The sequence below is a fragment of the Ochotona princeps genome, chromosome 4, assembly GCF_030435755.1.
Source record: "Ochotona princeps isolate mOchPri1 chromosome 4, mOchPri1.hap1, whole genome shotgun sequence".
NCBI lineage: Eukaryota > Metazoa > Chordata > Mammalia > Lagomorpha > Ochotonidae > Ochotona > Ochotona princeps.
In genome coordinates this window covers 73959210-73981595 of record NC_080835.1, presented here as the reverse complement: position 1 = coordinate 73981595, position 22386 = coordinate 73959210, and the positions used below count along the sequence as shown (strand labels likewise).

Here is a 22386-nt window from a genome sequence, read left to right as displayed (position 1 = left end):
TCAAACGTTTTCCTCCTATCTCTCAGTTTAGTGATTAGGCTTTAAATCACTGTCACTGGGTAAGCAGAGAACAGCCAGCAAGTATTCTACACTTTTCTCTTTCCTTCTCTATCATCTTCAAATCCACAACATCTCAATCCAACTCATGTCAGTAAATCCAGTCTGCCCCAACTTTTCTCTAAAACTCTTAAAACTATTTGAATGAGGTGTTGAGCAGCTGTCAGCTATGGATTTGAAAATAAAAAAGAGCCTGAAAATTGTATGTTCGGTATAAAAAGATTAGGCGAAGCAATTCAGAATGTTTAAGAACTTTAAATCAAGTTAAAAGCAGTTACTATAGCCAGACCTCATGAAGTTCCGCTTAAGAGCTACATTAACCTGGCAGTCAAAACTATTTAAAATGAATAATGCCTTTTTTCACATTTCACTCGCTTTCAACGTCGTCAAATAAATAAATAAATGTACAATGTGAAGTGGCATATGGTAGTATAGGCATATAACTGTAACCTTCAAAATTTACCTTCTTAAGGACAAAGCTACAGCTATTCACCTACCCACTAGATGAACTGTGACCCTTTAAATTCAAAAAGGATAATTTCTCAAATGAAAAAAATCACAGGATAGTTCAGAGGCTTTTAGACATGAAAACTAAGAGAAAATAGAGAATGCTCACAACAGCCAAGCACAGCATTTAATATAAACTTACTGAAATTTGAGTGAAGATCAATGCAAGTCAACTCCTCTTACAACCTCATCTCAGCAGTTAATGCTACTGACACACATAAGAATTTAATTTCTTAATTTTTTTCTTAGTCTTGATCTATGTTGTCCAATATGGCCAGGTATCACTGTGTGACTCTAAATGAATTAAAACTGAATAAAATTAGAAATTCAGTTCCTCAACCATGCTACTCACATTTCAAGTACTCAGTGGTCATATGGAACTGGTGACTACTATATTGGATAGCTCAGATATGGAATATTTCCATCATTGCAAGAAGTTTGGACAATAAAAGAGAAGCCTTAGCTGCAAAATTACTACCCCGTTCAGGTTCCAGAGGCCAATCCTCTAAAGGTAATATGATGATACTTCAAAATATTAGCGGAAAAGTAGAATGAAAAGATAAGTTTGTTGGGGGAAATGGGGCAAGTATTTGGGGGAAGTGATTAGTACATGGCCTGGGATGCCCACAGAATCCAGAGTCCCTGGGCTTGAGTAGCACCTTCACCTTCAATCCAACTTCTGACGAACACAACACCCTGGGAGGCAGAAGGCAATGGCTCAGGTACTTACATCCCTGACATTCACAAGGCAGAGCCATGTTAAGTTCTGGGCTGCTAGATTTGGCTTGGCTCAACCCTGACTACCACAGCATTGGAGGAGCAAACCTAGGAATAGAAGGTCTCTTAAGGCCTCTCATACCCTCCTATCTCTGTGTGTATGTTTGTCAAATAAGTAAGAAATAACAATTTTAAAAAATACATATGAATTGGTCCCAGCGCGAGAACGTACCGGTTAAGGTCCTCACCTTGAACGCAAGGCGCCATATGGGCACCGGTTCTAATCCCAGCAGCCCCACTTCCCATCCAGCTCCCTGCCTGTGGTCTGGGAAAGCAGTCGAGGACGGCCCAAAGCTTTGGGACCCTGCACCCACGAGGGAGACCCGGAACAGCTCCTGGTTCCTGGCTTCGGATAGGCACAGCTCCAGCCGTTGCGGCCACTTGGGTAGTGAACCATCGGATGGAATATCTTCCTCTCTGTCTCTCCTCTCTGTATATCCGCCTTTCCAATAAAAAATAAATAAATCTTAATAAATAAATAAATACATATGAACTTATTTTGATATGGAAACCTTTTGAAATCCATGCATAGTTTTTCATAGCAAGCAGCTTTACTGAACTCTATGAAGGCTCCTTATATGTGAAATTTCCACTAGGATGTAGCTTTTTAATCTAGAAGAGTTGAGGCAGTGCAGATCACTTCTGAATATTATGCTACACAAGCTACTGAACTATAAATCATACTAGTCCTACAAATCCATTTAATTAGGGCCTCCCTCCTTACTAATTAACATACACTAAGAAACTACCAGGGTTGGATGTTACTGTCCCTGCCAAAACTTGGGTTGAAATTTGGTTGCCATTGTTGTGCTGCTGGAAGATAAAAGTAGAGACAGATTAATACCTTTGTGAGAATGCATCAGTTATCACTGGAGAGGGTTATTACAAAGCAAGCCTATCCCACAAGTTTTGCTCCTTCTGCATGTACCTACCTGCCCTGCAAGTCGAAGGTATTTGCTAGAAACTGAACAGAAACCAGTCCAATTCTCTTGGGCCTCCCAAACTGTGAGTCAAAATCAGCCTCTGTCTTTATAAATGACCCAGTCTCAGGTATTGTTACAGCAAGAGAAAAGAAACTATAACAGAAGCAATGCACAGTCTCCGACTTCACAGGGCATGCTGAAAACCAGCGTGGCAAACATTAATCTACCTAAAGAATAGGAGTTGCTGTTAAGCTGACCTAGATTCATCCTGCCATCCTGCAAGTGCTCCCTGTGCTGCACTAGGATTTGTTTTTGTTCTCTGGTGGCGACTGTTAAAATTGCACACTTCCAGGGAAACAGCTTCCATCTATCCTCCCTCCGCGATGAAACCTGCCAAAGCTGTCACTCATTACATGAAATACATGAACAGTCCTCAGGTTCATTAATTTGTTCTTTATTCAACACTACAACCTTAAGAATCTTAATTAAACAACATGCTAAGTAATATGGACAGGCTGACAGGTTCTCCACAATTCCCCGTGCCGTGGACTGTGTACTACTGTGAGAAGGGGACTCAAATCAAAACCTGGGAATCTGGTTCTGGTTTGCCATTGTTTTAGTTGCATAAGTGACCATGTCAGTTAAGTACAATTTCATTTGCTTTCATAACCTACTCTCGGTAGTTCTTTCACTTCCAAGACCACAGCCAACCCCCGTCCCCCACTTTCCTCTCACAACACCTTGTTCAACTGCCACCTGACTTCCTCTTTCCACAACATTAATCTCACAGTCATTCCTGGTATTCACAAGGTAAGGATCAGCACACCTTCCTTGAGGTTGTACCTTATGCACTAACCCCTTTGGATCTCTCCCAATCTTGCCCATGTTCAGCACCTAACACAAGGATGTGCACACAGTGGTTATTTCAATAAATGTGTATGAGATATATGAGTAAAATAATAATGTATAATTTTACTTATCATTTCTTTTCAGATTACTTTCACTTCCACAACTCTAGCTCTACTCGCAACTTCTCTCCCAAACTCACTTTCTCATGCTGTCTTCTGAATACTTTCTGCCAGTATCTTCTAAAATTGGCTGAAGTTTAATATTACACAAAGCCAAACTCATTTTCCTATTCTACTAAACTTACCACATTAATTTCTTTTCAATGGAATTTTCTAGCTCTTCACCTTCAAAAGCAAAGGATGTCTTCATTTCTGTTGTTTTCCCTCAATTCTATCTACATTCCTTCTTCACCACCCTAGTTCAAGTTTTCACAGGTTATGAATGAACTGTTATATTCCCAACCAATCTCTCTGTTCCTAACTTAATCAATTTCTAACTCTGCCAGATTCATATCCCTTAATCACCAATCTGATGTTTCTTTATTGTTCAAAAAAATTGTCATGGTATTCACAGACTTCTTGAACTCAACCTAAATCCAGCACTCAAAAATTTTCCCATCCTGGCCATCTTTTGCTAGTTCCATCTCTCACTGGCAGTCTAAGCTTTTTTATCTGTAAATCTTTATTCACGCGCTTCTCCTTAATCTGGAATGTTGTTCCTTCTCTTCCCCATGATTTCTAGCCTTTGCTTAAGTAGAAAACCTTCAAGATACTCTCTTTGCTAGCTTCCTTCTTCCTGCAACAACCTGAAACCTCTGCTCCTTAGTAGTTCTCTGCTGTTGCCAGTCACACTTCCCAAGACATCAAAGAGAACACAAAGAAGATACAGCCTAGCATCTTTGTTGTATTTGAAGAGTAAAATATTTTCTTCAAATGAGGGAGGGCATTGTGTTTTCCCTGGATTAAAGCACTGGCTGCCCACATTCCTTGTCAAAGAGCCTGGGATTAGCTCACCTGCAGCTCTGCTTCCCATCCAGCTTCCTGCTAACGTGCCTGGTAGGCAAGAGATTGCTGTCTTCCACAGGTGAGACCGAAATGGAGTTCCTGTCTCCTGGCCCAGTCCTGACTATTGTGGGCATGTGGAGAGTGAACTAGGAGGTGGAAAATCTCTGTCACTCTATCTTTCAAATAAAATATAAAAATGAGTAAATAAACATTTTTTAAAAAAACCAGTCTAACAGGGGAGATTAGATTTAATAAATATAGAACTTCCCTTCATTGAAATGGTAGAATGCTTTGGGAACCACTACTGGATGTTATAAAATGAATTTAAGTTTGATCAGTTATTCCATTATGAGTACATTATATATTCATCTCTTTTTTTAATCTATCTTTTTTCTTCATCCTTCAGTTCATGAAAAGTTCAGGTCAAAATCTTGAAGGTGGTGACCTCACTTTAAAAACTCCAAAAACCTTAAAAATTATTCTATTAAAACCTAACTCTGTATGCATTCACCTTACGAAATAAGAATAAAGAGATGTAATAATAGGTAAATTAATATGAAAATTGAGATAATTTTTGGTTTAAAAAAATGAAGAAAAATTCTGCTACTACCTTAGTCTGAAATTCTTTCTAAGCATAATTCATGAATGGAATATAATAATTGAGGAATGACAATTCAGAGGGAAAATAAAGCTGAATGAGAGTTATTTAAAGACACATCAACTTGTTTTCATGCAAAAGACCACAATAATGAAATAGCAATCCTGCAGACAGGACCTAGAAGCAACTATTTTTAAATATTATGCTTGAAGCATTAGTCATCTAATTGTAGAAGAAACTGATTAATCTTTTCTTCTTCTTGAATAATATCAAATACTATATGTTAACACACTGACAAAATCTGTATTTTAAGATAAAAATTTTCTTTACTATTGCTATCAAACCTGACAGTAAGTCACACTGATAAAGATGTATCTGCTAAGAGTTATGGTGTAAAGAGTTTAATGCCACTGACTTAAAGGATTTTTTAAAAGAGCAATCCCTGAAAAAATTTTAAAATGTACCAAGAAGGGGGCAGATACAACAAAAAGTAGGAAAAACGAAAGATCTGCCATTCCTCTCCAAACCTCAACTAATTGCAATAATCCACTCACAATGCTGAAGAAATGCAAGCTGTGTAACCTAAGAGACTATAGAGCTAGATAGCTACAAGGGAAGCATCGATAAAATACTACGATTTGCCATAATTCAAAGCATTTAAAGCACCAAACACAGTCTAGGTTGGATGCATGCCTAAGGCAGAGAAAAGAGAAGTCTAAACTGATGGATGTGACTACGAAAGGAACACTTCAGAAATAAGCCATAAAAACAAGTTACGATAGGCCCTCCTCCCTCTCCCAATACTGTCAAGAAGTTAGAGTTATTGAGTAGGCATCACTTATGACAGTGAGGAAAAGGGCTTGCCACCCCCTCCTCTTCAAAAAACGCCTTCCCAAGGTCACAGGTACATCAGTGTTACGAATGCATTTTAAAAATATTACAGCAATAAACTCTGGTTAGAGTGGTTCCACCTCTATATTCACAGGGAAGAACAAAATCCAAACTTCTCCTAAATTAAAAAGATAATGTTAGCAAACACACTCCCTCTGCCTACACATAGAATCTTCCCTGTTTTCCACTTAAGACTGAAAGAAAACCTTATTTCTGTTTGTTGGAGGCAGTTAACTTTATAAGCTGAATTTTGTCACAGTCTCATTTTGCACCAAACTATATAGCCACACAAACAGTAAAAACAGCTCCACAAAACAGACTGCCTTACCCATTTCATTTTTTTTTTAAACACAGCAACAAGCCGTTTCTCATGTTTGATCCGATTACAGTGATCTATTTTTTGATCCTATAACCACTGACTCCACACATATCTTTATTACTGTACAAGGAAAACTGCTACCCTGAGGTCTAAATTTCCGTATGTTCACCATGCTTCTTCTGAGAATATATCTCCGTGTTAAAACAAGATTTTTATCTGGGCTGCGAGTCTAAATCTTTCCAATGATTGCTCAACAAAAAACCATGCACAAACACATTAGAAGTCAATTTTTTGAGCTGCAAAAAAAGTCAAACTCTTCATTATGTCAGAAGAAATAATTTCTACTAGAATTCTAAGAATTATAGCCCCCAAAATAAGTAAGAAAATTACTGAATTAAATTCATAAACAGAAAGGCCAGTGCAAATTCTACAGCCCATCTACCATGATTCATAACTAATGAAAAAAATGATGGGATACGTACACATTGGAAATTTATATTGTGTATCAGGGAAATGGAGATTGTGAATAAACAAGGCTTAGGAGTGGACACATTTTTGCACTGGTTTTAAGATTGAATTAGTAACATAACATTCCCTGTTCACTCATATTTATAATGAAAGGATTATAAATTATTTAATGGTAAATGGAACCTAATTTCCAAACCATTCACTGCTTTAATAAGTGTTTATTACGCATGTTGTATGCCTTGGACTTTATGCTAATAAGGGCACTAAGATGAATAACCTCTCTATAGGGCTAGAAGGAATGTGTCCATGGGTACTTGTCAACATATATTAAAATGAAACGTCAAAAGTCATGAGAGGGTTAGACAAACTGCAGTGGAAGCTGAAAGGAAAACATTATATACAGACTGGGGAGTTATTTATGACCCGTAAGACTTGGAAAAAAAAAAAAAAACACTGGACCTGGGCCTCTATGCATGCACAGGATTTAAACATATCAGCATGAAAGGCAGAAGAATGCAGCATTTCTATTGGTAGAAGATGTTGGACAAATACAAAAGCCACAACAAGTATATAGGTGAGACCTGGGCAATTCAGGGAAGGATGTAAGACAAGACCAAACAAGAGAAGTCAGGAAAAACTCTCAGCGAAATACAGAGGAAGGGCACAAAGAGAAGACATGTAACAAGCCTGAGGAACAGAAGTTTCCTTAAAGTGCTGATGCATGCTTGAGTTGATTCTGAAAAGATTATGTAGGAATTATGCAAGAAGAATGCTCCAGGCAGAGAAGCATGAGAGCAAGGTGCATCTGAGGCACATTCGCTACAGCAGTCCCACAGCAAGAACACAGCACGGAGAGCCAGCAAGAAGAGAGCAGGAGGGGAAGACAGCAGTCAAGTGATGGAGATTACAGGACATACTCAGAGAGTAAACTTTACCCTTAAGGTACCCAGAAGACATTTCAAGATGTTCAGCCACAAAATGACAAGCTGATTTGCGTTTAGAAAGCTCCATCTAGAAGCAATATTAAGGATATAATACACACATACACACACACATACAAAGAATCTATCCTGTGTTCCACTTAAGACCGAAAGAAAACCTTATTTCTGTTCGTTGGAGGCAGTTAACTTTATAAGCTGAATTTTGTCACAGTCTCATTTTGCACCAAACTATATAGCCACACAAACAGTGGAAGCAACTGCACAAAACAGACTGATTTACCCATTTCATTTTTTTTTAAACACAGCAACAAGCCATTTCTCATGTGAAAGGTATGGACCTATTAAGGAATTAATACACCAATTTAGGTCTACTTTTCTTATCCGTAAAATGAAAATAGGCAAAACTTGGTAGAAAGAGGACAGCAAGGGAAATGGCTCCCAGATGTCTGGGGCTCTTTGGTAGGCACTGGTAGTCTTCCTTTAGAAACCAAAAATAGCAGCAGCTGTGGCAAAGACATGGTATTTTAGACATTTTAAATTCTTAGAAACTAGTCAGAGGTTTACAATTTTGAGTTTTGAGGATGAATCTGGCTCATACCCTGTTCCTGAGGTTTGAAACTTGACCTTCAAGAATAAGGAACCTGGTACCTTCCCAGTGTTACCATCTGTGAAACGAATCAATGGGCAACTATCTACAAGTTAATGGGAATTACTGAGATCAAGAATGAAGATATTAAATATAGTTCTCTATGTCTAAAGCTTCAATGCAAAATGTGTTTTATTGTGTACTTCAAGTTCTACTACAATTAAAAACAGACTGATGATATGTGCTTGTCTTTTATTGTTGAGCAGAAAGGTAAAACATAAAGCCTCACATGAAAGTTTAAAAAGTAGAACATTTGGAACCAGGATGATGACTCAACCGGTAGTACTTTATGTACAAGCACTGGCATCCCATATGGGCACTGGTTCATGTTCCAGATGCTCCATTTCTCATCCAGCTCCCTGCCTGCAGCCTGGGAAAGACAGCCCAAAGCCAAGGAACACTGCAGTTGCTTGGGAGACCTGGAGGAAACTCCTGGCTCCTGGTTTTGGATCCTTTGCAGCTATTTGGAGAGTTTACCAGCAGATGGAAGATATTTCTCTGTCTCTCCTCCTCTCTGCAAATCTGTCTTGCCAATAAAAATAAATAAATCTTCAAAAAAGATAGAACATGACCTATTATTTTTCAATAGAAAAGATACATAAGAAAATGAGCTGATTTCTCTAAGGTTAGTGGGATGTAACAGAAGGTAAACAGTAGCAAGTGAGATTTCTTTATATGATTTTGATTTTTAGACACGTTAAGATTTATATTCAAAAATTTAAAATATAAAAAATCCTAAAATTGAATATAAATATAAATGATCCAAATTATGTGTCTCTTTAATCAACAACACAAACACAAACAAATCCAATTTGTGAACCTGTGACAACAGTATTCCAATTACTGTCAGTGAGGTCCATTTTAAACACTAAAAGAACGGCAGGGCTAGTATTATAGCACAGTGCGTTAGCCAATTCTTCCAATGCCAGCATTCCATATCCAAGCTGGACCAGCTCCAGTCTTAGATACTTTGCTTTCAGTCCAGATCCCTGTATCTCGGAGGGTGGCAGGAGATGGCCCAGTGTTTGGGCTCCTGCAACTAATATGGGACATCTAGAATTCCATGTTCCTGGTGTTGGCCGGGCCCACTCTGAGCTGTTGCGGCCATCTAAGGAGTGAATTAGCATGTGGAACATCTCTCTTTGCTTCATCTCTCTCAGTCACTCTGTCCTTCAAATACTTTTTTTTAACATTTCATTAATATACAGTATATATAGCAAGAGCTCCATTTAAGCGTACAAACCAATGAGGTTTTTCTGCTACCTGACTACCCACAGGACAACATCCACATTAAGAACTAAGCATCACACCAAGAGTTTTCACTATCCTCCAATTTATTTTAACATGTTAAATGAGAATATACGTTCACACAGTGGAGCGGTATTTGTACTACACACCAAATTACTTGACAGCACAGTTTTTAGCCCTCTGTAACTATCAAAAATAAGAGAAAACTTTGTATTTTTGTTTTTGAGTCTGGCTTATTTCACTTAGCATAGTGATCTTCTGCTGCATTCACTTTGTCGCAAAATGTCAAGTATTTCATCCTTTGTATGACTGAGTAATATTCCGGGGTGTGTGTGTGTGTGTGTGTACACATTTTCTTAATGCAGCTGATGGAAATAAATCTTTAAACAAACAAACAAAAAAAAAGAATGGCAAAAAACGTCTAACTTCACTTGGCTTTCTTATTGTCTACCTTCTGTGAATTAACTGGGGGATTAATTTCAAAAGTCGTTTAGCTTAACTGTAAGACAATAATGTGGCTGAAAATTGAGGTTTTCACCTTGGAGGGAGGAAGACACAAATAACAAATGGGAAATGGGAAGAAAGAACTTTTGGATGTTGGGTTTGGAATTGAAGGCATCAGTTTGAACTCATAATGCAAGTGAGTAAATGTGTGTGTGTGCATGCCCATTCATGCGCTTCCCAGTATCCCAGTGTGTGTGTGTGTATGTGTGTGTGTGTACACATATGCGTTATCCACTGTTATGTGTATGCGTGTATGCATGTGTATCCCTGTGGGTGTTTGTGTGTCCACGCACGTGCACTGCAGTTCTGTCCACTGAGACAAGAAGGGTTAGGAACAATGACATATCAATAGCAATGCGTCTGTTTCCTCACTTAAAGGAACTAAGCCTCCTTGGGGAAAATACTTGACTGGCTCTGACATAGGGAAAATATAAGGTAGATTTACATACCCTCTTGTGAGATGAAATAAGAAAGTGCTTAAAAATTAATGCGAATATCTCAAGTATATCAAAAGGATAAAGGAATCAATCTGAAGAATCACACCAGTCAAAGATGACAGTAATAAAATATACTACATTGAACTTTTATTTTTTCAAATCCATAAGCACATCTGATTTTTAAAAATAAGGAGAGGAAGGCAACAGCAAAATCTTATTTATGTTGAATGTACTCAATATAAAAAAGAAATTTCAGAATGAGAGAAATTTCTGGTTTTGATTCAGGCAAGATTTATCAGTTCTGCGGCAATCATTAAGTAAAGTGGAACTAGAGAACAAGATTCCAGCTTCAAAATATCTTACAAATTACTCAACAATTACAAAGAAACAAAAATGGACAAATCTGTAAATCAACCTAAGGCAAGTAATCAATCTGATCTTGTTTATCTAAACAAGGGATAAAACAGTAAGAGGGTAAACATCTTCACTTTTGCTGTGACGCTGAAAAAAGGTGGCAACATTAATTACGCAGTATTCTTGACAAAGATTTTTGCTTCATCTGAAGCAAACTACGGCGGAATGATCAATGTGTAGAACATTCTATAAAACAGCAGGTCTAAACTCATCAAAATGTTAATGCCAGGAAAGATACCCTATCAAGAACTCCTTAATGGAAACAACTCCAACAACAAAAATAGAAAGCAGGAAAACAACTCTATATTAAAGGACAGAAAGCAAGGGATGTCTGATGGATTCTGGATAAGGAAGACAAAGAAACATAAAATGTAACAATAAAAAAAGGATAAGTTTGAACACAGAGTAAATATCAGGTAACATTACTGAATTAATGTAATAATTTTAAGTCATAAAGTTACTGAGATTGAAAATATCCATGTTCTTCCGAGCGACATGCTGAAAGTTGAAAGTATTCAAGAATGAAGCCTCATGATCCTTAAAACTCGTGTTTTCCATGCTTCAGGGGGAAAAAAGACAATTGAGGATGTGTGATTGTATGATTTCGAGAGAAAGAATCATTAAGCAAATGAGCACAAGTTAGCACTTGATGAATCTCAGTACGGTAAATAAATACAGGTATTCACTGTCTATGTACCCTTCCTTCTACTTCCCTATGATTCTGAAATTTTTAAAAATACAAGTTGTAAAAATAAATTAAAATGTTCTGGAGAGGTTCTCAATAACGTGCTGAGTATCAAAATCGATTCCCATTTTTTAACTTATTTTTCAATGCTCATTTTCCTACCACATGTCTTACTTGTTAACTACAGAAACATCATTTCTCGACTAAGCAGTTTATTAAATAGAGAAAGCTGAGTAAAATAATAAAATCCTATCTCTCTTACAAGGCCTAGCTATTAAGAGATTATTATCACCATCAGTTTCTCCAAGGTTACCAGATGATTTCATTCACTTTCAGAAAACACTCAACTGTGGAGTGGATTGTATTCTCACTCAGCTCTTCAACTTCACCTCACAGATGCTGGGGAGTTCACCCTGAATCAATCCTTTGTATGACTTTTTTCAGTATTCTTGAACATGTGAGGGATTTACAAATGTGATTATTACACGTGGTAACCTGACACATAAACTCCAACATCAAGCAGCATCTGTTTCAAGAAAACTGACAAATAGATAATTGGGTAACATTCCCTTCTTAAACATGTTCGTGTCTGACTTCATTCTATTTTGGATATTCTATCACTTATTTATCTGAAAAGCAGAGACACAAAATTCCATCTACTATTCCAGTTTCCAAATACTTGGAAGTACTGGGGCTAGACCAGATCAAAACCAGGAACCAGGAATTCAATCTTGGTCTCCCTCACAGGCAGCAACAACCCAAGTATTTGAGACACAGCCTGCTGCTTCCCAGTGTTCACAGCAAGCTGAACTGGAAGCAGAGCTGGGACTCAATGGGAATCAGCAATAGGTGTGGGCCACCCAACTGTCCTCTTGACCACTGGGCCAAGCGTCTGCCGATTTTTTTTACCGTCCATTAACTAACAAGCACTCGCTTTCACTATTGTATTACTTAACTGGGTTATTCCACTTGCCAATCTGACCCAAGAATAACAGGGATCAGAGCAACTAACATTTCCATGATTTCTAACAAACTAAAGGAAGAGAAAGAGATCTCTGCACAAGGAAATGTGCTCACAAGATACGCACAAGGAAAAGCGAAAATTCAGTGTCGATTAAGCTAATCTCTACTTGAACCTTTTAAAAGATAAAACCATTTGAGCAGTAATTTAGCACTAAATTAACTTGTTTTTTTTCCTCCCTATCTTTGAAGTTTCCATTGTTTAAATAAAGGTTTCTGCAAGAGAAATGAGGCAATGTTCCTTTTCTGTTCCGATGGCTTGTAATCTCTCTGTAGCCTGGCTTATCACACCCATCAGCAAGGGACCACAATACACACATTTTGGCACAGAATGCACTCCCCACAAAACTGTCCCAAGACATTCTAAAATAATCAAAAAATTGTATATGCCACTTTGTTACACTGCATATTTTTTTTTCCAGGAACAAGAATTGAATTCTGAAAGGGTAGGGATGCTAGAAAGGGGGGAACAGGGAAACACTACCAGATATAGGCCTTAGAAAGACCCTTACGATTCTAAACCTAGAATTCAGACTGAGAAACAAAGACTTCATTTTTTTTTTTTTTTGCTTCTTAGAGCAGCAAGAATACACCCTCTGTATTATCTACAATACTACAAACAAAATCACAGCCTAGCATGATGTCGAACATAACTGGATTAGTTAGGCAACACTACTCCCAAAGTCAAGCATGTTTCAAACACTGGCTAAGAAAGGTCTGGATTTAGGAGCACTTCACTATCATGTCTGCCAGCACGTTTTTCTTAGGAACCCCAAGAACTGGACAGGAGCACTGGTCACTACTCAGAGGGGAGGCCCTGGCTTCATCTTCGGAGGAGCCAAGCTCACCTCTGCCAACTCCCTTTCTCTTTGACTTTGACCCTAACTCTTCCTATTTCTTCACGACTTCACCTTCTGTCTAAATGTCTGACTTCAGCAGTCTGAGATTTTTTGACTCAGTTACCCCATTTTGGTGCTGTAGTAACTTCTCATATTCCAATACAGACTACCACATAGATCTTTCCAACATTCCAAAATTTTAAATTTCCATTAAAATCATCACCATAATGTCAACAGCAGCTTGTCTTAGCTTGGCATATTGAAAACTACTCATGAATATACCTTTAAAGCAAAAAGCAAAGGAAAAAAAAAAAACCTGTCTTGAGGTCTATTTTAGGTAAAGTGGGTGTTAGCTAAAATAAAAGCTACAAAAGGAAGGTGTTTATTCTCAAGGCAGGCAAGGAGAATCGGCCATCCTATGCCTATAAACCAAGACAGTCAAGGGAAAAGCAGTGAAGAGGGTAATTTTGTGCAATGGCAACCAGTGGAAAGCTGATCAGCAGCACCACTTTCTTCCTCGGCCTCACTGGAGAATCATCAGTCTTCCAGTCCCATCAGGATTGGGCTGAAAAGTAATAAGAAATGAGGGCAATTAGAGAGGGAATGAGAGGGTAGTAGAGGGAGGAACAAGAAGTGAAAATCTGAGGTTAGTTTTCTGAAACAAAGGGTCACATGTCTATCCTGAAAAGTAGTAGAACTGCAGTAGGCCGACCTGAGTCCTTGCTGACAGCAGGGGGGCTGGGAGGGTGGCGTGCAGCGTGTGGCTAGGAAACTTCTCTTAGCCATACCCACTTTGGAGAGGACACTGAGGCTTTCAGAGAGAACATGGAGAAAGAATTAGCCCCATTTTACTTCAGTCCAAGAGGAAAGCTGAAAGAGGAGGGGGAAGACTCCAAAGGTAGAGGCCTTGGAGACCAGGATGCCGATGGTTTCATTCAGAACAGCGGAGACACTGAAAAGGTGATACCGCAAATACGAAAGGGTCTGCTTCCCACGGGTCAACCTCTGTCTTCATCCCAGTCAAGTAGAGATCAGGCACGAACAATGGGAGGTCATGGGCTGCGAAACCCTTTGTTTTCAGGCAGATCCTCTCCCTCGTCACCCCTTGCAAGGAATACACAACTTCATTCCAATGTGACACTGCAGTCCAGTGCTGGACAGCTCAAGAGGAATGAGAGTGCCCACCTTCCCAAAAAAGGCTGCCAAGAGCAAGATACTTATTCTAGGCATTTTAAAAAGTCCCTGTCATTGGGATTTCAACTTCAAACACTGAGTAGCATTTAAATATATATCACAGCATTTTCATTTCAAGCCTATTCAACATTTCTGAAATACCTAGATCAAAATGTTGGGTCAAATGACTATATTTCAGTAAAACATCTACTAAAAGAAAAAATTTACCCATCCCACATCATTCTTTAAGATAATCAGCTCATTCAAGACACCTGTCACTCATAATGGGTTTTTCTCAGTGCTTGCGTTCCCTCAAAGTTTAATGCCAAGCTTCTCTTTTGAGTAAAGGCTCCACATCATTCTGGAAGTGTGAGTTTTATATATATATATATATACACTTAGATATATAAATTTCTACATTTCCGTTTTTCCTGACTGCAGTTCTAGGTCAACTGCACCAAAGCTTTTGAGAACCAGCGCTGGACCATCTTCAAAGAGGAACAGCCCGTTAACCACAACAGCAGCTGCGCGCTAGAGCCTGCAATTTAAATCTCTGAAAAAGAAACTGGCTTCTGAAATTTAAACACTGAGGTGCCACTTGTAATTACAAACATTCCAGTGGGTTCTTTCCTCCATTGATGGTTTCCAAACAAAGGCTTTTTATTTGATTTTGTTGAGGCTCCCCAAAGTGCATTCCTTTTGTGTGAAATGTGTGGAGACTCAGGAGGGACGTAGGAGACGGGTTTTCACCTGTCCAGGGCCACTCTGAACCTTCAAAATCAGCTCATGTGTTAATACCTGTTTCGATGGAAACCAAAAAAAAAAAAAAAAAAAATTCAGGTTTATAGTTGATATTGCATAAAATATGTGAAAGAACCTCTTAAAAAAAACTCGTACTTCATGAACCTTGGAAAATGGAGCCAACCTATTTTCAGAAAAAAATCAAAGGAACCCAGAAATTAACACTGAAGCATTCCAATGTTGCTGGTTGAAGATAAAAATTCATAGTTAAAATCAATGAGGCAAAGATCGAGAAATAAAGGAAATAACTTTTTCTCTCCCAATCATGCTTTTATCCCCAGCACAATCAGACCCAATACTTACAGCTTGGTCGGATGGGCTTCCCATGCCAAAGTCGTGATCACCTCAGATACTGAATGACTGAAATTAGCACTTAGCCAGTTAGAAACGGGAAAAGACATTTTTCCTTTTAAGCAATATATGCACAAAATGCAAAGGCACTGATACCACAAAGATTAACAAATGAAGTTACTCACAGCCATCAAACTGAAATAAGCCTTCCCTATGGAAGCCCTTACACAGAGGGTATTCATTATGGAAACAACTGGAAATCACCAGTGTGGCCAAGGGTGCATGCCACAGTGAGGGATTATCTACAATTACTGCATATTTACACAACAATAAAATGCATCTTATCCGATCCAAACAAAACCATGCTCAAAATAAACTAAATCATAAGCCATCTCCTGCTTGCAGGCAGTTGTGGCTCTCTGGCTTCTCTGATTTCTGCCAGTTGCCTTCACTCACTGCAACAACCCCTTATTTTACCTTCCTCAGTAAGCAAAGGCAGAACACAAAATCTGTATATTCAATCAAGACACGTGGAAAAATGGAACGAAAAGAAAATCTTGTGTTGGTGCAAAAAATTTCAAGTCCGTGCCTAACATGTATTTCCATGAATTTTTTGAGGATCCTCTGTACGCATGGATTTCAATTTTTCTGTCACCAAAATAAACCCTTCATTCCATTTTCCACTAGGTTTGTGAAATTACACTCATGCGTATATTCTGAAAAATAACATTGTTTGTTATGACGGAGAAAAGAAAAGCTGTATCTTGGAGATTCATTCAAAATTAATCATGGAAGAAATTACACAATGTCCATGATTTATTTAAAACAAAGCTGGGAAGAGGAGGATGCATAGAGGAAAAAGACTTAGCAGAGTGGGATAATGACTGAAACTAGCTGATTTGGATACAGCGCTAAATACGGCATTTTTGCCATTTTCGTATATATTTGAAAACTGCTGTAATAAAATGACCAAAAAAAATGTGAAACAGAATTCATCTTACAAAAGTAAAACTTTTTTCTTCCTTAAAATAAGTTATTCTCAGCTTTTCCTGTGAATGAGAACAGATGAGCATCTGCTAAAGCCAATCCGGCTACCCACTCGTGCTTGACCAAGGAGCCGCCCTTTTCCCTCAGTTATATGAGACCAGTCCTACTGTAAATATTAACAGAAATGAAAATCTTAAAAATCAGACCCTCACTATGGAATACCTGACCTGTCACAGCCACAGAGCTGGAGTTCTGCTCTGTGATGACATTTTGGATGACACTGGTATGGTGGCTGCCAAATCAAGTCCACAGGTTTCAGAATAATTTGTCAACACCAAGACAATGTTACTGAGAACTGGGCCTTTCTACCTACAGGCCACCTCTTTGATCCACGGTTTTATTACCTACAGCAACTATTAATCCTGCTGCCTTCAGAATATCAAGTATTTGTAGCCAAGAGAATGTCTACCCGCGCTCCCTCTCCAGCACTGGGCATCCCTGCCAGGAGGTGGAACAGAAGGTCCACTGGCTGGACATCAAGAGACCTGTCCCCACGCAGGATCTGCAGCTCACTTAGCCTCAAGTCAGCTGCGAGCAAGGTCCCTTTCCTTGGGCTTTTAGCCTCTTCATTTCCAGATAATGAGATATAACAAGATGATTTCTTGTATCATTCCCCTTTGTGAAATTCCATGATTATAAGAATCTCTACTACTTTAAAAAATGGTAATATTTTTTAAAAAAGAGCTTTTGTGCTAAAAGATGACATTTTTCTATTAAATTCCTTTTAAAGTGAACATGAATCTTGGGTATTAGACTTTGTATAATGTGCATATAAATGCATGTATAAGCACGTGTACACACATATTTCTATCAACACACACACATACACAGATACCATTATGCGCTTATATGGAGCTAATTGCTTCCAACTCAAAGCAGCAAATTTTCAATTCTGCAACAGATGTCGCTGTGTGATTTCTCCTTTCCGTGCTGGATTTTCAGTTAAAATTGCCCAACGCAATGGTCAGTATTATTCTTCACAACAAAGATATACAGCACTTCAATCCTCTGGATTTATTTCTCACAATTTTTCTCAAATGCTGATAAATTTCCATTTAAATCATAACATGGATTAGATTGGTCCAATTTAAAGTGATTTTCCCACATAAAAACAGGCCTTTTGTTAAAAACATACACACACAAACATTTTTAAAATGTAAATTCTAAGTGGCCAATTATTAGACATTAAAATGTCACTTGCAGAAACCCAAGGAGCATGAGACAGTTTATATTCACAGCAGTATTATCCATTTTAAAGGCCTAAAAAATTCATTTAGCATTACAGGCCAAAGAAAAATAAAATTTCACTCAGGTATGACACTAGGATGTATCAGGTGTAACGAGAATCACTAAAAACTCCAGAAACACCACAATGCAGAAAATTGTGGATTTTAGCATTCATCACATTTCTTTAAAAGAAATAGGATGCCTATAAGACATCTTACCAATCTGACATGGACTATCAACCACTTTTTGACACATGTCAAAGAAAAGTGACACCTCTTTCCCTTCAGCCAACATATCCTCAATGACCATCAACCTCAACAGGTAGCTAGCACTTCCTTCTGATGACACTGGGAGCAGGGAGATTGGATTTCCAAATCTCCCTTTGAGACTCAAGAACCCATTACCTTCTGGGAATTTACAGGGAGTGGTGAAAGATGAGCAGGCACTGATTCGGGGACCAACTCTGATAAAGCACATAAAGTCAGGAAGTGAGAGAGGAAGTGAAAGTGTCCTGCCCATTGGTGTCTTCCCGGTCCCACTCTCCTTAACCAGGAGGGCCACTGGGGGAAACTGGATAAAGCATGTACAACATCCATATGAATAAAGCTCTTTGTTCCACAGGACTGCCTGCTCTTTTATTTCCCCCTTTTTCGTATTTGTTCGTTTCAAAAGATTACTCTCAATGGGTCTCTTGTTTCTCCAAAATGTCCCGGGCAAATAATGCAAGCTTGTCTCGTCACACCAGTCACTAAATGAAGCCTTGTGCGTCTCCAGTGACACACTGTAAATATAAAGTGGCATTAATGAGGGATATTTTATCAAAGCTATCACAGACAAGTGCAAGTCCCTCCTGCCGCTATTCAATTTGATGCAGGGGAAGGCAGCAAGAGCAGGGCGGCACTTTTGTAAAGTCCCTACCCGGGGTCTACGAGCTCAAACAGGCTACGGCAAGGGAAACTCAGTCCCAGGGCTTCCCTTCCCCACGACAAACCCCCTCCCCGGCAGCCCTCTTATCTAATCCTGAAAGAAGGTAAGAGAATCCGCCCCTGCTTCTGGAGGGATGGAAAACAGCAGCATGCATGCACCTTAAACAAGCCCACAGGCACGACCAGCACTGTGCAGTAACTTAGGCAATCCCATTGTGGCTGCATTGGGGATGCAGGACTTCAGTTACAGAAGAAAACAGACCCAGGACCGACTGCACAATGGCCCTTCTTCGTTTTCCCAGCAAGAAGATAACAAGAAGAATGAAGAGAGCAGGCTCACCAACAGGTTTCTCTAACCCTAGGAGTGGGCACTGGAGGCTTTTGAAAAAGCTCAAAGAGGATGGCTAAGAAAAAAAGCCACCCGGTACCCACTGGAAATTTTATTCCCTGTAAAATGGGACCTACGGCAGGTCCAAGATCCTCTTCTCAAACTCAACACGTACGAAACATGCACTCGGAGAGAAAAAAAGGGAACGTAAAGTAAGTCACTGCAGCCCCCTCACTACAAATCAAAGCCAATTACTTTCTAATTTGAACACAGTCTGATAACCGGCATACAAACAGGGATGTACACGAGAGCAAGAAGCTGCTTCCATGGTAACTGGCAACAGAATGTTCCTGTAGCTTTGACATGCACGCTAGAGTTCCAGACCGCTCCTTTCTAAATCGGCATATATATAGATCGCTAGCCAGGAAAGCAACTTCTCATGCTACACTTACAGAGTGCTGCTGCCACTCCCGGTGCTCTCCGGAGCAGGTTCGAGAGGCGAGGCGGGCTGGGCGCCTACCTCGTGGCTAAGCGGCAGCGCAGGGCTCCCACTTCTTGGTTGAAAGGCAATGCCCGGGACCTGAGCATTTCAACCCCGTTCTCCACTTTTTTTTTTCCTTGCAGCAATACAAGTCTATTGTTGCCTCTGTTATGCGCCAGTTCCCGAGCCTTAACTCACGTGCCCACGTTTAACTGACACTGGCGCTTTTTACACGAGGGAGGGATCTCTTTGAGGAACGTTTTATTGAACCCGTCCAGTCGCAGACATCACCCGAAATGAAGCCGTAACCACACCTGCATGGGCTGAACCCCATCATCTCCTAAGTCACAAATTAAGAATTCACAGAGGAAAAAAATTAAATACATCAACAGCATTTGGAAACAAGACACTGGCATGATAGGACAAAGTCCTCAACGCAGAAACTGAAGCCAAGCCTCCCACCCCTGCAGAGTCCCAATGCCCACCCCACCAAAACAAAACAAACAAACAAAAAAACAGCTCCTCCGCAAGCCTGTTTCGGGGACAGGTAACCAGCCCGCATCCTCCCTCCCCCCCCCCCCCAATGCAAAACTAGCATCACCCAGACAGGCTCATTTTCTACATCTTGCCTCCTGCGGTGTTTACATAACTGTGTGTCCTCTAGCGTGTAAACAAAAGGCACGGCTCAAGCGGAGAGGCGCCCCTGGAGCCCAACGGCGGCCCCGCGCGCCGCCCGCCTGGGGCTGGGGGCTCCGCGGCCGGGGGGGCTGAGCTCTCGGCGTCCTCCGCGCCACTTGTTGCTCCCGGGTCCTGCGGCTCCGGAGCTGCAAGGAGGGGCTCTGCGCCTACTGCACCCCCTCCTGCACCGGCGGCTGGCTCCCCCTCGGTCCGCAGCAGGCGGCCAAAGGGGCGCGGGGCCCCGGGCGCTATAGTCGAGCGCGGCGAGGTGGCGGGAAGGCAAGGCAGGGTGCAGCCAGCGTGGACGGCCTCTCCGCTGGGGAAGAGCTCCGGGCTGCCTTTTGTTAGCAAATGCAAACACTGCCCTCTTCTTTCCCGACCACGCCAACGCGCCCAGTACACGGGGAAGCCACACATGGAGCTCCTGCCGAGCGCTCGGCCGCCTCGGCGAAAAGGCGCAGGGCGTGCACGGCCGTCCCTGGGCACCTTCCCAAGGCGGCTATCCTTGTGCGGGGCGCCCGGAGGCCCGCAGGGTGCCCGCCCGGGGCCGCAGAGGCCGCGCGCGAACGCCCGCCTCCACACGGCTCCGAAAGGGAGACCGGCCGGGCCAGCGTCCCCACTCGTGGCCGAGGACGCCGCGGGGCGCACGGGCTGCGGACGCCCGGCGCCTGCCCGCAGAGGCGGCGACAGCGAGCGTCGGCCCGCGCCCCGCGGGGCCGGGCCCCGGGAACTTTCCCCGCCTGGAGCAGGGCCAGGGACACCCGCAGCCGAGCCGAGGGGGGTGGAAGGAAACACGGGAGGCGTGCAGCTCCGCCACGGGGCCGGAGCAGGAAGGCAAAGCGCGGGCGAGCGCGGACGCGGCAAGTCCGGGATGTCCTGGGGAGCCGGGGAGGACCCACGCCGAAAGCGCCTGGTCCACCGTGGGCAGGCTTCGGGGATGGAGACACGGGGGGCTGGCCGGAGTTGGGGGGGGGGCCTGGGCAGCGCTAGGAGACGCGAGGACCTGCAAGTTACGAGGACAACAGCGAGTTGAGGAGGGTCCGGGAGGTCTGCGCTGCTTTCGGCCCAGCCCCTTCCCCCATACTCTGTAGCCCCCCGGCCCCCATCCTCACTCCACTCCGCGCCCAGCCCGGGGAGAAAAGGTAAGGGTGCAGCCACCCCGGAGGGTTCTCCTTCAGAGCCCGCCAGGCAGCGCAGAAGGGACCACCGTCCCCTCAGCTCCTCCGAGCTCAGCCCCGAGTTTCCTTCTCCACACACTCTCCCTTCGCATTTAGGAAGTGGGGGAAGGTTGTCATGGAAACGTTTCCCCACCACCACCGAGACTACGGCTCCTGGGGGTGCCGGAAGACATTCAGGGGCCAAATGGCCGGTGCCCACACCTACCTGTGGGGACCAGTGCCGCGGCGCAGAGGAGCAACAGCAGAAGCCGGAGCCGGAGCCCGGGAGGCGCCGCCGCCGTCGCCGCTGCCGCCGCACTCCGGGACCCGCTCGGCAGCACAGCACTCGCCATGTCGGGCACCTGCCTCAGACTGGAGACGGTGGCTGCCTCCCGAGCCCGAGCGGGCCGCTAATGAGATGCTAATGACATGCGCCGGAGGCGGAGTCCGGGCAGACCAATCACAGCGCAGGGAGCCCAACCCGGCTCCCGGTGGACTCGCCCCCTCCCGCACCCCGCCCCCTGGCGCCCGAGTTCGGCGGCGCGCCCGCGCCACCTGGGGGCGGGGCAAGGGGCGGGGCGAATGCAAATATGTTTATGTTACATTTTGGATTCGCTTTTCTTTCTCCCTCCCCGGATCCAGGAAAGAAGTGTTCTCCGGGGCGGCTAGCGTGCCGCGGCTCAGGCTCCAAGGGGGCGGGCCTGGCTGGCCGGACACCTTGATCAGCGTTGTTGATAGCAATCGCAGCCGCGGACCAGCGCCTGGAGCTCCTCGCTAGGAGAGAGCTCCTCCGCGGGCTCGCCGAGCGCAGCTGGCCCGGACCCCAGACGTTGCCAATTGCACCGAAGGAACAGATTTGGAGGGCGTGCGAGAGTGGAGAGAGCGAATGCAGGTCCCCGGATTGACAAAACAATCTGGGAGAAGTGCATGCGTGCTCCGCACGCCCGGCGGAGCGGGAGAGCCCGCTCCACAGCCTAGCGGTGGACGTGGGCAATAGTAGCGAGCGAGGAGCCGTGGAGTCGGGTGTGGGTCGGGATTCCTCCAGCCGGTGTCTAGGCGGTAGGATCTCCGGGAAGGTAGATCCGGACCGCTGCACTGCGCCTGCCCCCAGCTCCCAGAGGGTCTCCTCCCTGGTATGGGTGTAACGTGC

General features: G+C 42.6%; 1 protein-coding gene across 6 annotated transcripts in view; it reads right to left on the bottom strand.

Moving 5' to 3' along the window:
* The window catches only part of CADM1 (cell adhesion molecule 1), a 358979-nt gene extending 337190 nt beyond the window's left edge, over positions 1-21789 (bottom strand). For 2 of the 6 annotated variants that reach the window (XM_004585094.3, XM_004585096.3), the window contains exon 1: positions 21463-21673. In XM_004585094.3, the coding sequence (XP_004585151.2) occupies positions 21463-21589 (127 nt within the window). In that variant the 5' untranslated portion in view covers positions 21590-21673. Of the gene's footprint in view, positions 1-21462 lie in introns of all 6 variants that reach the window. The other 4 variants (XM_004585095.3, XM_004585097.3, XM_004585098.3 and 1 more) reach the window with 3 other exon arrangements.
* Between the last annotated feature and the right edge of the window lie 597 nt (positions 21790-22386).